This window comes from Lynx canadensis, chromosome X (assembly GCF_007474595.2).
Source record: "Lynx canadensis isolate LIC74 chromosome X, mLynCan4.pri.v2, whole genome shotgun sequence".
Classification (NCBI taxonomy): domain Eukaryota; kingdom Metazoa; phylum Chordata; class Mammalia; order Carnivora; family Felidae; genus Lynx; species Lynx canadensis.
In genome coordinates this window covers 98,597,194-98,615,271 of record NC_044321.2, presented here as the reverse complement: position 1 = coordinate 98,615,271, position 18,078 = coordinate 98,597,194, and the positions used below count along the sequence as shown (strand labels likewise).

The 18,078-nt window shown below is 44.3% G+C and overlaps 1 protein-coding gene across 4 annotated transcripts in view; it reads right to left on the bottom strand.

Annotated features, from left to right (window-relative positions):
• The window catches only part of GRIA3 (glutamate ionotropic receptor AMPA type subunit 3), a 266,006-nt gene that overhangs the window by 38,610 nt on the left and 209,318 nt on the right, over nucleotides 1-18,078 (bottom strand). For all 4 annotated transcript variants that reach the window (XM_030305646.1, XM_030305647.1, XM_030305650.1 and 1 more), the window contains one exon: nucleotides 14,173-14,371. In XM_030305646.1, coding sequence (XP_030161506.1) covers nucleotides 14,173-14,371 — 199 coding nt within the window. The remainder of the gene's footprint in view (nucleotides 1-14,172; nucleotides 14,372-18,078) is intronic.

Here is an 18,078-nt window from a genome sequence, read left to right as displayed (position 1 = left end):
TAAGGATGGGTCTGGCTGTGTTGCGGAGCCACAGGTTTGGCAAGAAAAGGGAAGCCTTAAAGGTAACAAATGGCTTTAACTAGCCCCTGTTAATCTCTAGACTGGAGGAAGGGCAATCCCAATAATTGCCCAGGAAGACGAAAAAGCCCCTACAAAGCCACTTAAGGCGGGAGGTCCTGATACAGTGGATCTTGTGCCGTTTCCCCCACAGTGCCCCTGGCCACTGGAAGAGGTATCCGTGGCAACAGCAAGGGCCCCCAGGGGGACAGAGGGGAAGAGGACTGGACGCTAGCCTGACAAAAACTCATCTGGTCCCCACGGAAGAGAGCAATTACTCTTCAGTGGGGGGGAGGGTCGCAAGTCTCTTCTCCGTCCTAATCGGCATCCACACTTTTGGTTGGGGGATGCTGGCACCCCAAGGGAGGTTAGAAAGGAGGAATGGTTCCTCTCAGGTACTCATCAACAGCTAATCTGTGGTGGGGATACTCTACCTACCTGGTTAACATTTCCCCACGCCGGCTTAACCCCGTAGGAGTCTTGGCAATGCCCCCAGCCTGCACTGACTGGAAAACCGACCGACTGCCCTCCGACCGATGGCGTGGGTGAAGGCCGGGCAATCTGGTCTCTGGGCTGGAGAGCATTGGTCTCCTGCTTGGGAACCGGAATGGCCCGACCGGCACCCTGGTGCATCACACCTGTTTACCTGCTGCCCACAGCATGCAGAGACGTAGAAGTAGCAAAAGGGAAGGAGGAAGAAGAGAGCGCAGCAATTTCACTTCAGTCTGGTTACGAATGTCCACCATATACGACTCCTTTCTAGAAAGATGAGCCGTCACTAACCCTTCTTAGTAGAGACACCAGAAGGAGGGGGCCCGCTGAAACTCCTCTCACCAGTCACCTGCACTCACTCCCAGGAAGCCTCACCCTGCCATGTGGGTACTCGGGGCTGTCCACTCCGCAAGCCTCCCGTGTGGGGAAGGTCGAACCTCTGGTGTCCCTAATGCCTCTGTAAGAAACAAATGCAATTGCATTTGTTGCCCGAAGCCCAGACCCAGGAGGTAAAGTAGGGAAAGGGAACGGGTAAGAAACAGAGGGCGATGCACTAGAAACGCGCTTCCGGCTTCTGAAGGAAGCCTTCTGGGCCAGTTTTAAAATACATTCATCTTGCCTTTTTAAATCTTTTTTAAAAGTTGATTTATTTTGAGAAAGAGAGAGAAGGAAAGAGAGAGAGAGAGCATGAGAAGAGGAGGGGCAAAAAGAGAGGGAGAGAGAGAGAATCCCAGGCAGGTTCCGCCCTGTCAGCACAGAACTTGAACTCACGAACCATGAGATCATGATGTGAGCCAAACCAAGGGTCAGATGCTTAACCTGCTGAGCCACCCGGGCGCCCCTAGAATACATTCCTCTTCCTGATAGCATTTAGGTCCTCCTAATTCTGAGCTCTTCGCAGTGACCGGGTTCATGTCTACCCAGCTAAGTTCCCCCGGGTTGGGAACTTTGAGGCATGAGGCTCCCTGAAGCATCTGAAAAGCAGTAACACAGTAGGGCTACCACATCATAAAAAGGATGGAAAAGGACCAAGAAGAAGGGAGGCGAGAGGTCATGTGACAGTAGAGAGCGCCTTGGCCCATGGCCAACAAGAGTTCAAAACTCTTGTTGAAATTTCTCATCCTGCCCCTTCATTCTTAAGGCCATTTCTCTCGCCCATGGTTTCCAACTGTATTTTGAAAGATTTTTTAATTTAATTTTTTTTAGAGTGAGAGTGAGTGAGTGAGTTGGGGAGGAGCAGGGAGAGAGAGAGAGAGAGAGAGAGAGAGAGACTCCCAACCAAGCAGATGCCAGCCACACGGTCAGTGCAGAGCCCAACGCGGAGCTCCAACCCAGGAACTGTGAGATCACGACCTCAGCCAAAACCAAGCCGGTTGCTCGAATGACTGAGCCATCCACGCGCCGCCCGCCCCCCAACTGTATTTTAACACACTTCCGGAAGTGAAGGCCGGATGTTCTGTGTGTCTACCTACTGCCCTCTGGCCTGGGGCATTGGGGGTTTGGGATTGCCTGAAGCCTCTGTGAAACCGCCAAGCCAGCAGCCCCGACCATGCAGGTCACAGGGGGACAGAGACTGAGGGAGCGCTGGCAGCTTCTGTCACGTTGGCTGGTGGTTTCTAGCTCCTGAACGGTCTCTTCCTTCTGTCCCATTGTTTTCTTTCTCTTTGTGAAATGTCTTGTGCCCCTGCTTCTTTCGAGGTTTGACTGCTTTTGTTTTTCCACACTGACTAGCCCCTAGGGATGCTTACCTAAGTTCTTCCGGGTAGGGGGGGCCATTCGAGGAAAAGAGGTTCTCTGAAGCCTCTATAAAAGCGCCAACATAGCAGCCCTGACCCCTTGGGACCCAGCAGGTAAGAGAAGGAAAGAAAAGGGAAGGAAGGGGCAGTTACAGGAAAGTAGGAGAGAGCTCCTGGTCTGTCTTCTACTTCTGTCCCATTGTCCCCAAGCAATTCCTCTTACTCTTAGCCTTTACCTAGGTCATACCGATCACCATCTCCACCTACGACCAATGCCTGTACCCGGTCACCTGCAGCCCTCTAGGACGGGAAGTTTGAATCAGGGGCTTGCTGTAGGGTGATAAAGATGCTAATACGATGGTCCTGGTCACCCAAGACCCATGCAGTAAATGAGGATGGAAAAGGAAGGGCGTCATAAGGATCATAGGAGGAAAATTATAAATATTTCAAAGCTTCTGGACATTATGCCCCTGCAGTGGCATTTCTTCCTCACTTTTAGGCCTTGTATTACCCATAGTCAGATTCCACTGCTTGAGCTTCCCTGTAGGTATCTGTCTGCACTTGGGGTCTCCCAAGGCCTCAGATTCCAGTCCCTGAGACAATCATCTCCCATTGGTCCCTGTGGATCAGAGGAAAGTTTCTTCCTTTCTCTCCCTCCCTGACAGGAACACTGGGAAGGGGAGGCCACCACTCAGCCAGTCAGCTGTACTCACTCTCGAGATACCTCTTCCTGCCAGACAGGCCTAGCTACTCCTACTCAGGCTTCTCTCTGCCCTGCAGGCCCAGCCTCCAGCCTTCTCCCAGCATCCTTCACATAGGAATCATAGAAAAAAAGGCAAATCCAAATCATCAAAGTATAAATTATCTTATATGCTGTATAGTCAAACGTTCTTCAAAGAGTGGCTCTTAGTCATCTGTGTTAGAACCACTTGGGGTGCTAGTTTAAAAAATGCAGATTAAGGGGCGCCTGGGTGGCTCAGTCGGTTAAACGTCTGACTCTGGCTCTGGTCACGATCTCACGGTTCGTGGGTTTGAGCCCCGCATCGGGCTCTGTGCTGATGGCTCAGAGCCCGGAGCCTGCTTCGGATTCTGTGTCTCCTTCCCTCCCTGTGCCCCTATCCTGCTCATGCTCTCTCTCTCTCTCTCTCAAAAACAAATAAACATTAAAATTTTTTTTTAATGCAGATTAATAGAACCTATGGAATCAACATGAGGGGAGGAGGCATGAGACCCAATAATCTGTGTTTTAAAATAGCTCTGGAAATGATTTTACACACAACCAGTGTTGGAAAACACTGCTCTAGTGCAGTCATTCATCAGATTATTGAGTCCCCTATTTGACATCCCTGACAAGTGGCCATTAGCCTAATCTTGAATCCATTCAAAGATGAACAGCTCGTTATCTATGGAGACAGCCCATTCTATTTTTGGATTGCTCTATGAGAATCTTCTTTTTACAATGAGCCAAAAATCTCTATCCCTGTAATATCCACCCTTTGAGTTTTGTTCTGTCCCTTAGGGCCCCACAAAACAAGTACAATTCATCTTTGAAATGTCTACCCTTCAAATATTTTAAGACAATCCTAATATATTCCACTGCTGCATATTTTCTTCAGGCTAAATAGTCTCAATTCTTGTGATGTGAAAAACAATCTTGTAAAAAATTGTAGACTGGTCCCTGTAGGTCAGCTCTTTGGGTGATTCGAGCTAGGAGTGTTTTAAGATAAGGTCAACAAAGAACTATGAGAAGCCATGCCTGTCCTCTTGATGTCAACTCTAAACATCTGAAGGTGTCCTTCAAGCACTTGCCTCTTACTTTTAACAACTTTCTATGGCTCTGTATTACATGAATTTATCTAAGCCTCCTTGAATTTATTTATATTTCTCCTCAGTCATTGACCCTGCTATTCTCAACCTTCTTGCTCATCCAATTGACTGAAACCCCAGGCCAAGAAAATAAAGCAGAAATGTTCTTCAGTATTTGGCCAGTGGGGCAGTTGGCTCCCTGCTGATTTCATATATAGTAAACTTCAGTTATTTGTTAATCACATTTACCCAAATGGTGGTGGTGGTGGCGTGTGTGTGTGTGTGTGTGTGTGTGTCTGTGTGTATGCACACTCGTGTATGTGTGTCTTGTCTGGAAGAAAGGGGCAAGATACAAGTATTTGGAATCAAACTTCAAAATTTTGTGCAAAGGGGCTTTCATATGATTCCCTTCATGATTACCTCATTAGTACTACGACATTCAGGAAAGGAGCTGTTTATTTTGGTGAAATAATGTCTATTGTAGTGGGGTTATTTTTAAAAATGAAGGGTTGGTTATGAAATCTTTCATTTGGTATTGTTTTCCAAAGCAGAGATAGATTTTGCTTTTCAACACTGGTTCCTCAAACTCATTTAAAAGAAAGCAAAGTATTCCTTGGAGAGTCCCTTGTTAATGAACCTCATCTTCACATGCCAAATGTGAATTATGAAATTGGAAATAAGACAGCGCTCAGAGCACCTTGGTCTCAAGCAGTGATTTCCAATTTACCTGTGGCAGTCTATAGATTGGTTTCTACCATGGTACTATTGTTTCAAAGCAATATTTTTTTTGGAAACTTTTTTCCATCACGAACTCCCTTCCCCAAACATATATACATACGCTATCTTATGCAGACAAATCTTAGTGTGAATCCTACAGAAACTAACAGTTCCCCAGTCAATAGTAGCCATAGTCTAACATGATATAAAGTCATGGTCTTGTTGTTTATTTGTTCTTGGGGGCTTTTTTGGGTCCCACATATATTCTCACAAACCCCTTGAACTATTTTTAAATTCTTTTCTCTCCAAATATTTTTAAGATGTCCTTTTCTCCAGAAACCTTTCCTGATTAGTCCACCCGACTCCCCTATTGTCTGCATATTGGACTCAGGGGTCTGGATGGCGTCTCCTACTCATGCCCAGAGTGTGTAGGACAGGGTTCTTTACTCAGCGGGTTGGAACACCAGTGCTACTGAATGATACAGGAAATAGTCTGTAACCCAGATGGGAGACTCAAAGGAGACAAAATTGAGACTCAAATAAATCAGGCTGTGAACACATAAGAATTTTCATAAAGCTGGGAAGTAAGATTCGGTTCTACAGTGCAGGCTTTGTTAGGCATAGCAGCTAACCACCTTCAGGAACCTCTTCATTAGGGCACCAGGAGTGTGCAGATAGATTTGTTTTGGGGATAACGTACAGACAGATGCTCACAATCAGACGAGGGAAGAAATGCAATAGATCATCACTATCCAAGTCCGTCCTTCAGACAGGTGACATTCTAAACCGTTTCAAACAGAAAGAAGATGGGTTTCACTCTACCATCCAGCGGCTGCCTTCTGGTGCCATCTTGCTGGGGCATCAAAGTTGTAGCCCAAACACAGAAAGAGAAAGCATGTTCCCTCAAAGTTTTGTTACAAGCTGGAATCGGTAGCTAAAATATCCAGGACCCTCTGTACATATGTGTGGTATAGACAGGACTTCAGGTTTTTTTCAACACTTACACACATACACATCCTCCTCCACAACTCCAGTCAAGATGTATCAAGATGAAACTTTGTGATACTAGCTAAAGCTCTGCCCCAACAGCAACTACCTAGCGACCCTCTTCCTATTGGGAGAGAGGCATCTATGGCCTCTGAGAAGATTAGGATTGTTTGAGCAGCAACGGGAAGAAACCAGAATAGAAAATGCCCTCATCTTTTGTATCAAAATAGACCCTAAGAGTTATAAAAGACAAGCAAAGGATTGTCGTACGATCCAGCAATTCCACACTGAAGCATATGTATGCCAAAAGGAATTGAAAACAGGGATTTGAAGAGCTGTTGGTACACCCATGTTCACTGCAACATTACTTGGATACGGTTAATCCTCAAAGAATTTTTCAAGTCCGGAAGTCCCTAATGATTCATGCCTCTAGTGTGTCTTACTGCTTTCTTCTCAGAAGACAGTTTTGTGGTTGAAGCGTATTTTCACAGAGGACTAACTCCCTTTTGTGAAAACGTAACTATTATAGCCCTGGTGCCTAACTTGATATTATAGACTCTCAAGATTTATTTACTCACTGTTTAAAAAGGTAGAAGACTTTGAAGACTGGAATGCATATGACCACAGGACATCACCTAGTAGTTTTTTTGAAAAAAAATTCATAATGAGATGCCACCGCACACCAGTCAGAGTGGCTAAAATGAACAGCTCGGGAAACAACAGATGCTGGTGAGGATGCGGAGAAAGGGGAACCCTCTTGCACTGTTGGTGGGAATGCAAACTGGCACAGCCACTCTGGAAAACAGTATGGCGATTCCTCAAAAAATTAAAAATAGAACTACCCTACAACCCAGCAATTACACTATTAGGTATTTATCCAAAAGATACAAAAATGCTGATTTGAAGGGGCCCATGCACCCCAATGTTTATAGCAGCACTAGCAACAATAGCCAAAGGATGGAAAGGCCCAAATTTCCATTGACTGGTGAATGGATAAAGAAGATGTGGTGTGTGTGTGTGTGCGTGTGTGTGTGTGTGTGTGTATGGAATGCTACTTGGTGATGAAGAAGAATGAAATATTGCCATTTGCAACAACATGGATGGGACCGGAGGGTATTATGCTGAGCTAAGTAAGTCAGAGAAAGATATCGTATGATTTCACTCATGTGTGAAATTCGAGAAACACAAGAGATGAACATAGGGGAAGGGAAGGAAAAATAAGATAAAAACAGAGAGGGAGGTAAATCATAAGAGACTCTTAAATACAGAGAACAAACCGAGGGTTTCTGGGTGGGGGAGAACGGGTGATGGGGATTAACGAGGGCACTTTTAAGGATGAGCACTGGGCATTGTATGTAAGAGATGAATCACTGGGTTCTACTCCTGAAGCCATGACAACACTGAATGTTAACTAACTTGAATTTAAATTAAAAAAAAATGAATTTTGTCCCCCCCCCAAAAGAAAAAAAGTCAGAGCAAGGTTTTGTTTGTGTGAGTTGCTTTTTCCTTTCAAAAGTGGAGTGCAACCAAGCATTCTAGTTAACCTAATGTTTTTATTAGTTGAGCTTCAGGATGTTGAAATTTTATTTGATCCTGATGGTCAGGTTTTTAGACGTCTGCCTGGTGATGAAGGAGAACTTAAATAATTAACCTGCGCAGGCTTGCCAGGTGAACTCAAGGAAGGTCTAATTGAACAGATGGGCCCAACCCCTCCAACTAGAAGCGCTGAGGTGATTTGATTTTGTCGGCTAGGAAAAGAAAGATCCTGAGGTGAATTACTCTCAGAAAGAGGGTTGAAGAGTTCTCCCAAAGATCTGGGGATCCTGCGTGGTGTTAATTACCCTGGCGTTGTCTGCTTGTCTGCGTGAGTCAGCAACCTCAAAGAAAAGGAAGACTTAACTCCCTTAGGCTTTCTGAGCTGTGAAATGCTCTCATAAGCAAGTAGGTTACCTGAGAGGACTAACAGAGCTAGGCTAATGAAATCCATATGGTTGGTTACTTTGGGCAGATGGCCTGCGTGCCCCCTTGGAAGCACCTGAAGTTTCTAGGTGGTCTTCAAGGGCGGCTCTAAATTGTGTGTTTTGGAGTTGTTGAATCTGCAAGCCACAAAGGAATGACTGAAGATGGAGAGATGAGGTCAGGGGTAATATTTGATAACGGGGGTAGGGATGGGATCAGGATGGGGGGGGGGAGGATACAAATGAACTTTCTCTCTCCTCCCAAAGTCAGGAAAAAACCCACCTCTCTTCCACTGAGCCAGCAGAGATGATTTTATCTTATTTTATTCTTGAGAAGTACCCCTCCCTCACATCTCCACGGAGCCTTGCCTGGACAGTCTTTATGCTTTAGTTGCTCTATTGTTGGGCCCTTTCCCTAAAGTCTCCTGGCATTTGTAGAAACCTTCATCCTTTTAAAGAGCTTTTTGTGATATTATCCTCTTACCAACCCCATAAGGAAGGTAGAGCAGAGAATATTCCCATCGGTACATGAGGAAACCGAGACCGAATGCTTCTCACCCAAAGAAAAACAAGGAAGTCGTCAGTGGATGTGGAACTAGAAATCATCTTTTCCCTCTCTCTTTTTCTTTCCAGTTTTATCCAGCTATGACATAACCCTGGGCATATCAGAAAGTATAATCAGCTGTGAATTATAGAGGTTTGATGTGTTTGTGGCATTCGCTATAGTTTTATGGATGACCTCCTTTTCCTTGGCTTCTTTTCCTGGATCCTTTTGAGGCTATCAGAGCATGGGAAAATGTCATTTAAAGTGGGTATAGGTTCTCTTTTCTAACTGACCCATCAAGGGAAATAAAAGATCAACCAGGAGATAATACAGATGCCTTAGCACGTGCTGCACCAGAAGCTTGATTCATGCCTAACGCCCCCCCGTTTCTGTGAACACTCACACCAGAAGGGCACTGAGACGGGCTGGAAAGGGGACCCAATCTGGCCTCAGAGTTCTAGCTCTTCCCCATTGAGCCCAGTGACATTCATCAAGTCACAATGTCATTTTGTCTCACATGTATTGCAGGATTGTTGTGTGAATTGAATGTGGTAATGTGTGTGAAAATGTGTTGAAAATTGGCGGCCCTCTAGATTGTGAGCTCCCAGAGGGTAGAGGCCGTTTCTGCTTTATTCACCACCTAACTGACCCTCGTGTTGGGTTATGGAGAATCATTAACCCTTTTGTTATTCACCATGGAGTGTAGCCAAAGATTGGTGCGTGCAGAGAAGTAGCAATATAAAAATAAACACTGTCATCTGTCCTGGAGGGTGTGATCATCTAGGTTCCTGAGATGCCTATATTTCAAGTCCGTCTATCCCCCCAAAATCACCTCCAAATATGGTGGAGGGCCCTGTGTAAGCATTTTCATGTGATTTGGTAAAAGACAGACAGAAATTTAATTTTGTTTACAGAGATGGATCCTCAGTGCTTAGCCTGGAACTTGGCACCTAGAGAGTGCTCAAAAAAAGAGTTATTGAGAGGCGCCTGGGGGGCTCAGTCGGTTAAGCGTCCAACTCGGTTTCGGCTCAGGTCATGATCCCACGGTTTGTGAGTCTGAGCCCCATGTCAGGCTCTGTGCTAAGAGTGTGGAGTGTGCTTGGGATTCTCCCTCTCCCTCTCCCTCTCTCTCTCTCTCTCTGCCCCTCCCCGACTCACGCTGTCTCTGTCTCTCTCAAAATAAATACATAAACTTAAAAAAAAAGAGTTATTGATAGAGTGATGAATAAATACTAGAATCTAGGGCGTTATTCGTATCCTGTCTTCATTGCTGCATTTCCGCCTTTCTCTTGGAGACAGATAGGAGGTGTGTGGTCGGTTGTGCACAGTTGTCAGGTCAACCAATGTCTACTCCTTTGGAGAGCGTGCTCTCCACGCAGCTTGAGAGTTGCCTGCAAGGAAGGCCTATGGAACCACAGACCCCTGGCCGCTGAGGGGCGGGAAAGGCCGACGGCTGTCTGAGTGTCCCTTTCCCTCTTCCTGAGGCCTGTTCGGTCAGGCCTCGGCAGCCTCACCTTGTGTCTGGTGCCCCACCCCAGTCTTGACCTGTGAGGTCTAGGAGTCTTGTCGTGCAACGTATCATGTGACATTGGAACAGACTGGTTTTGAGAAGGTGGCATCAAAAGATCCACGTCAAAATTAAAAAAACGGATTTTCTTTTTTAAAAACTGCCAAGTAGTAGGCCCAACAGATGTCTCTGACCTACCATCCCTTGGTGTCAAACTCCTCTCTTGTTGTCACTATTGTGTGTTCCCTAGTATGTGGTTTGGCTGTGTCCCCAAACATTTGGTCCCATCATATGTGTCTTCAAACTAATTAAATCTGGTTGCAGTTGTCCAAGTCTATTATCTGTCAAAATTGCAAATCCATTGTAGTACTTGGTGCGAAAATTTTTAACCAAAGGCTCTCATATGTTGGCGTGTTTCCTGAGTCTAGGGGAATGGGTTAAGGGGTTAGGGAGGTCCGACATGTACATAGCTCAGTTGTAACATGTAACAGAGCGTAAAGGTCAATGGTTGGTTTTCTCGATCATGTGAAAAGGTCAGCATAGCATAGGTGCAAAGGAGACTTCTCTCCTTTCCCCGTGTACTTCAAAGGCCCTGTAATAGATAACTGAAGGATATGGAAATGTGGACTCCAATTGAAAATGTGTGTGTGTGTGTGAGAGAGAGACAGAGAGAGACACACACACAGAGAGTCTGAATGTGTAAGCAGGATCTAAATACTATTAGTAGGGACTACTTTTCAAATCAGTTCGAGAGCTCTTCATTTACAGCCTACATTTAGAAAAATGAATATGACCGATGACAACAGCTCGTCATAGACTCTTGCGTTCCAATAAAACAGTTTGCACGAGTAAATTCAGCTGTGCCACGTGGTACAATGTCTGCAAGTCAGAAGATGGGACAGTCCCCTCTGTGGTCTCCAGATAAAGCTCAGTTTCTCTGTCCTGCCCAGCACGTGAGAGCAACTTATTCTCTCTCCACTCCTGTCCTTTTATATTTAGAATTTCAAAAGGCTTTAAATTAATATTAAACATTTCATTTAAAAATGCAACCTTCTTTAATGCCTCGAACTACCTTTGGTGGGGATTCGGTCAGGTATCTGGAAAAGAAATCAAGCATCATAGTCATCGAATATTTCCGGGGGTCTGGAGGCAGAGAGAATTTTGGAATTGCTTTTTCTCCAGTGCTACTTTTTAACATGAATCCGTATCAGGTTAAATTTCCAAAACCTAGTGGAGAATGATCATTTCGGTGCAGCTTTCCAAATCATAGTGGCATTTCTCTGGGCAATGACAATAAAGCTGTCGACGTGTTTTTTAGCACGGGTGCCTCCACTGCAGTTGGGACATTTAGTTTTGGAGCTGCTGTCTAAGGAAATCAGTTTTCAAGTCGAGAGGGCTCACGGTAATATTTCAGATGTCTCTTCCAGCTACATGCATTTTGCTCAGTCCCTCCCTGCCTTTCCGGATGGAACAGGTCTCTCTGTGCCAGTGACTTTATGTGATTGTGAGATAACAGCTAAGGATAGCTGGAAAATGAGAGAAACAAAGGAATCATTTTAAAATACCATCATTTCAATGGCAGCCTTATCCAGGAAGAGTAAAAATGTCTGCAGGGCAATTAGAAAGGAATTGTATTTTATTTATTTCTCTCTCTTAGTGGAAGCACTAGAGGGCTGGCCCCGGGCTGTTTTATGGTATTACTATTTGGTCTCTGTGGTTTTAGTATGCAGTGAGAATGGGAAGAAATGAGCTTATGTCGTGTTTGTAAATGCTGGGCGTGATCTTGTTTTAGTTTCTAAAGTTCAGAAGGCATGCCATCTGAGGTCCTCCCTTTTCCTGTGTGCGGAGGAGTGACCATTCTTAAAACTGCCCCCAGATCAGTGAGGGCTGGGGGAGGGGTGGTGACATACTAGTTCAGTGGAGTCCCTGGGAGAGAGATGAGGGGTTCTGGCTGGCTGTCTTCTCCGATCTATGTGGTTCAAGGAGGGTGGGGTGGAGACCATGGAGGGTACAAATGGCTTCAAGACCGATGGGTTGGGCTCCCCTGTATTACATGAATACCAACCTTACCCTTTGTTAGGTTTACATAACATTTCCAGCACAAGCAGGCTTAAAAAGTTGATTTTTCTAGATAGCTCAGTTCCACGCTTAGATCATCAACCTTCGTGTGCTGCCCTGAAGAACTTCCCCACAGAATCCTAATGCTGTCACGAGCAACCAATTGGGGAAAACGAAAAAGTGGTGCGTGAGAATTAGAAAATGATTTGCATTTCCTTATACCTGGAAATATCCAGCTCCCTCTCTAATCAGATTCTCATAACAGCCCCATTTCCATACGAATTACTCATTGGCTGTAAAGGTCACTAGGAATCGGTGAGCATTAGAAGCTGCAAACCAATTAGAATGTGGCAATAGCTTTGCTCAGAATTGGATGTTGATTCAAATCGGCTCTGGTAATGTGAGGCTTTTTAATGAAACCATCATCGAATAGATTAGCAGACACTTTCCTGGTTTTTGAGAAAGACACAAAATGTGTGGCAGGTGGGGTCTGGGTGAGGGGACAGCGACTGTTTGGTCATGCTTTCAAGCCTTTGCCCTCATAAATCTTCCCAGAGAGGGTCCTTTGCCTGCAGTATGGATGAATGGCCTTTGAAAGCTTAATGGGAATTGATGCCGTCTATCGATTACCATTTAAAGTACACCTTCCTAATTTCGAATCGTTTTTGAAGGCAAAATGCTTTCCAATGGAACAAGGGGCTCTTATCAGAGGGTCCAAGTCTGGTATCTTGGTAGCCTAAGTGATCAATTACTTCATATAGCAACTTGATGCCTCCTGGGATGCTTTTGAAGGTGGATACCAAACCAGATTTCCATGGAGCTGATAATGTGCTGACTACTCAGCAGATGGAAGTTGCCCGCTTGTTGCCCTGAAACATGTGGGTGATTTCATGTAGGCAGGGGATTATTTCTAGATAAGTTTCTGGGACTTCCACAGTGGTGAGGGTCAAGGCCAGGTTAGTTCCAGAAGGTCTTCATTGATAGTTCCAATACTGGGCCCCCCTCTCTCTCTCTCATTGGGGATTTTGATCTGCTCGGTAAACAGTGGTAAAAGTGAGAAAGGGATATCCAGAGCCGATAAGAATTGTGGAAAGGGCCCTAGAATGAACGCTTTCTCCTTCAGGGAATGAAAACAGTTTTTAGCTAATTGCTACAATTGTGAGAAACCTACTCCTGGTTTTCCATGAAATAACTGGGCAAATCTCATGATAATACATGCAGAAATACATTTCTTCCTGATTTCTTAAAGTAAGCTGGTTTAGCACCAACATCTATCTACCCTGGACGTTAAGGAAAAGTTAGTAGTTACACCTGCCAACCAGCTTAATTATTGGTTGCACAGACTAAACGTTCCCCTTTTACCTACTCTACAAGTGGCCTCTGTATCATTGCTACAACCAGTTATAGTGGTTATGGTAGCAGGCAGTGGTAATGTAGAGAATGGGTCCATTTTCTAATCACCGTACTTTCCTGGTTGGGGCAACTGAAAAACATTTGAGTTCTTAAACACTCCACTGGGAGCCTTTCTTGTAGTCCAGTTGGCAGAACAAAGATCTTGATAGTTTATGTAAAAGGGGCTTGTCCATCATATCATCCTTCTAGAACTTTCTGCTTTGATCTTCTTTCATCTTTCCTCTTGACAGTGTTTCTGTAGCTTTACTACCTTTTGCTAGTGAACAACTTGCTGTTTCCCCACTAAGATTGGGTCTATGATGGAGTAGAAGGGGGGTATAAGTGTACTCAAGAAACTAGAACAATCACCAGCTTCCTTGAACGTTGAATTATCAGCATGTATATGAACGCTTGAAATAAGTGTAAAGCACTTCAATAGGAAGCCAGTGTCTGACACAGAATATCTAATTTTATAGTCTATCACTCTGCAGAGTCTTAGAGCCAAGTACCTAAGTTCTGTGAAACGCTGAGACATAATATCTACCTTTATAAAAGCTCAAAAGGGGAATGCATATCATTTAGTTCAGCCCCCTCAGTTTTCAAGGAAGGTGATCGAGGCTAATGGCTTGCCCAAGGACAAACAATCACTTTGCCACAGGGATGAGATTCAGACCTGGGAGTTCAAGCTCAGTGCCCTTGTATCCAACTTGTTACATCGCGCACGAGTCTTAATTGAAGCAACAATGAAGTAGGTCACCAGCCAAGCAGGGCCGTATTTATGTATTATGCTGTTTTATGCTGCACTTCGATAACAGCCCCACACTTTCCCATCCCTCCCTTAAAAGTACTGTGAATTTGCCTTTGTGAGAAGATGATAAAAGAAAAAGCAGCAGGCCCAATTAACCGCAAAGCACTTACTCTGAAAAATTCTTTCGTTGAACCGGAGTCCAGGGTCCCATATGCAATTTCAGTCTGCTTAGCTAAGTCTTCAGCACTCTCTATGGGAGAGACCATCCTCTCCACAGTCAGGAAAGCAGCAAGATTGGCAGTGTAGGAAGAAATTATGATCAGGGTGAAGAACCACCAAACCCCTCCGACAATCCGCCCGGACAGCGACCTGCAAAACAAAACAAAGACCAGTCCGGACCCCGAGGGGCCGGATTTCAGTTTACAAAAATCATTATCTTAATTTCTGGAAAGAGAAGTGGTTTCAGTATAGTTGAAGTAGGTGATGTCAGGGAATCAAACAAACAGCAAACAAAAGTAACATATTAACAACATCCCATGTGGTGATGGCATATGATGATGGTACATGCATAGTATAGGCCCTTCAGGCCTATCTGGCTTGCAGAGCATGATTTTTTTTTTTTTAATTCTAGAAAAAATATCTTCTTTTTACCAGCTCCTGATGACACATAATAATTCTACTTATCAGATTCTCTTCCTGTGTGAGCTCTGTGTGCTTCTGAGCCTGCGCAATAGAGTCACCTGGGACCTTTGTTAAAAACCAAACAACACACACACACACACACAAAACAAAACAAAACTCATGTCCAGCCTACCCGACACCAGTTAAATCAGAACCTTGGGGGTGGGATCCAGGCATATATATTTTTTAAAGCTCGCCAGGTGATTACAAGGCACGGCCAAAGCTGAGAGCCACGGATGCGAGATGATGTCATGGGAGAAACCGAGTCAAAAGTCCTTATGTATTTGAAGGGAAATGGGTGGGTGTGGGTGGATGAGTACTCTTGACTCTGAGTTTAGTAAATTTAATAAAGACTTTTGCCATTTTGTGGAGCCGGTCACGCGTGAGGCAAGGAGCCATAAGATAATATGTATTATGATCTTTGTATAAATGGCTAGCCAGGGATCCAAACTCTTTGCTTTTACAAACTAAGCCTTAGCACACAGGACAGCCTCGAGTGAACTAAGGAACTACCAGTATAATAGAATTTGAGGGGCACTAAAAGTTTTGTTTCCACCTCCACCTCTCCCCCCCAAATAATCAAAACAAACAAAACCATCCTCACAAGGCTGCCATCGAGAATCTTCGTGTTGGAATCACCTTCTGCATTTTCTTCAGAAGACTTGGTCAAAATGTTAACACACAACTTCAATAGGACCTCTTATCACATTATCGTGGATTAGTCTATGCAGTTAGTAGAGAATCGGACAGAAGATGGGTAAGTTTAAAAAAAATGTTTTTAATGTTTATTTATTTTTGAGAGAGACAGAGACAGAATGCAAGTGGGTTAGGGGCAGAGAGAGAGGGAGACACAGAATCCGAAGCAGGCTCCAGGCTCAGAGCTGTCAGCACAGAGCCCAACGTGGGGCTCGAACCCCACAAACCGTGAGATCATGACCTGAGCTCAACCGACTGAGCCACCCAGGCACCCCAAGATGGGTAAGTTTTAATAAGGGAAAAATTTGTTGTTAAATGTAACTATGCCTTTGGCATTACCTGGGGTGTTTGTGAAAAGGCAGGTTCGGAATACGTGAGCGCTCAAGAACCCGCATTTCTTACCCATCCCTGGTGACTGCAGTGGTCTGCAGACCAGAACGAGAAATACTGTCCTTCTTCTACATCAGTGATTCTCAACTCTGCCTGCACATCAGAATCGTCTGGGAAGCTTGAGGCAAAATAAAACAAAGGACAGCGGCACACAAAAAATGCCTAGGCTCCACCCCAGATCATCTAAGTCAGACTCTCTGGGGGTTAGGCCTAAGCAGCAGCATTTGCGGAAAGCTCTGGTACAGCCAGGATTGAGAGTCGTGGTCCCTACGTCATGAATGCTGCTCAGGGGAGGGTCTGTGGGAAGCAAGGGGGCCGTGAAGGCACTGAGTGCTCAGTGATGGGTTGGGGCTGGTGCGGAGGCAGCTTCACCTCCATGACAATGTTGCTCGAGGCTGGCTCTGTCTACAGAAATGAAAATCTGGTCCCTAGGTTCTAGAAAACTTTGCCACATTATCTCTAGGATAGTTCTTTCTGTGGCGGAGCTCCAGCCTGATTAAGCTATGTTCTCCCGTGCCCAGAAAAGCTCACAGGAAAAGAACCCACTGTGATGGAAAGTGAAGAATGGGCATAGGAGCCTGGCACATCTCCAGGCTCTGTGGGAAGAGGGAAGTTCTGGGCTGAAAGCTAGCAGGTCAAGCTCTTCTCTGTTTGTGCTTGCATTTTACCATGTCCAGGCAAATTTAAATTCCCGTGTCCCAAGATAAACTTTTATTAGCCTCTGGAAAATTCAGTTGTTTTTGATTTTCCACTCTGATCAAATCATTTTGGCAGGTGTTTTGATAAATGGCATTCTTTACTGATTAACTGAAACAAAACTACTTGATTTTTTAAAGTCTGCAATTCCTATTGGTTCCCGGATGCTTAAAGCAACCCTTCTTGCTTTACTTTTGAATATAATCCCTTTTAGCCTTTCAGATGTGAAAATCTGCTTTGCGACAGATTTCTCTAACTAATAGTTATGTTCTCTCAGGATTTCATCTGGGAACACGTCCCTTTTAATCAGAAGAGATAAAAACATCTGGATGAACCAGGAAGAATGTGTTACACTTCCAAATGCTAAAAGTTTATAGGATATTTCAATGATGAATTTGGACCCTCATAGTCTTTCTTCATTGTTGCCATATATATTTAATTTATTCTCGACTGATGTGACTCTGGAAAGAATTTTACCGTATAAAAGATTAATGTTCCAAGGTAGCATCCATAGTAATAGGGTAATAAAAATGATAACAATAATAGCTAACCCTTCCTGAGCACTTCCTGTGTGCCAGACCATTCTGATTACTTTGGGTTGACATGGGTCAACTCTTTCCAGATTAGAAAACAGAGGCATTTGACATATGAAGAGACTGAGGCACAGAGAGGAGAAATCAGAAATCAATCATCTATACTTATACAACAGGAAAGAAATGCCCACATTTCTGTGCTACCAAACAGTCACATTTTCTAGAAGACAATCTAGAATGGTGTATAAATTATAGAAGGTACAATTTTCTGACAATAACTGAGAATTATAGTTGCAGGAAAACCAAACATGCTTGGATAATTATTGTTTATTATCTGTTTGTTGTTCCTTTGGAATGAAACTGTGAATGCCATCCTTATTTGGAAGGATAGGGTTTTCCTGAGACCAAGGGGAGAACGGATTTTGGAGTGATTCCAGAATCATGGTTTGGTGTGGAAAGGGGTGTATTAAGCTGCTGCGAATACCAGTGGTAGTTTTTGCATTGTCTACTTGAAACATGGAGAAAGATACAGTAATTTATGGAAATTACACTTGTGCCATTCTATCGAGGCTAATGGATCGTGTCTGTATGATCTAAAATCAAGCCTGCACATGATAATCTGGTGATTTTGGTCACCGTAATAGGTGATTCAGATAAACATGTGGTTGATCTGCAGGACTTAGCTGAGATTGGCTGTTGACATGAATGAAAACAAACCTCAGTGCAAAATGGTCATTTTGGTGGCCCCTTTATACATGGTTATTGACTTTGGCAACTACACGGTTAATACGATGATACACCTATGAGCATGGAGAATTTTGGTGAATATTCACATAGAGATGGTGTAATAGCATCCAGAAGCCTCGGCAGAGATGGAAAAGGAGCTTTCTTGGAATCCGTGTTAAATGCACAGGCTTGCGCTCAACATTCTCCCCTCAAGGCAGTAGTAGCTTTGACAAGAGTCTCGGTGGGATTTCTACCACTTTCTTTCCTTTATGGCACAGACACCTAAATCCTTCCTCACGGAGAAAAGGTGCAGTGGCACTCAAAGGGAAGCGTCTCTATAAGAATTTTTACATT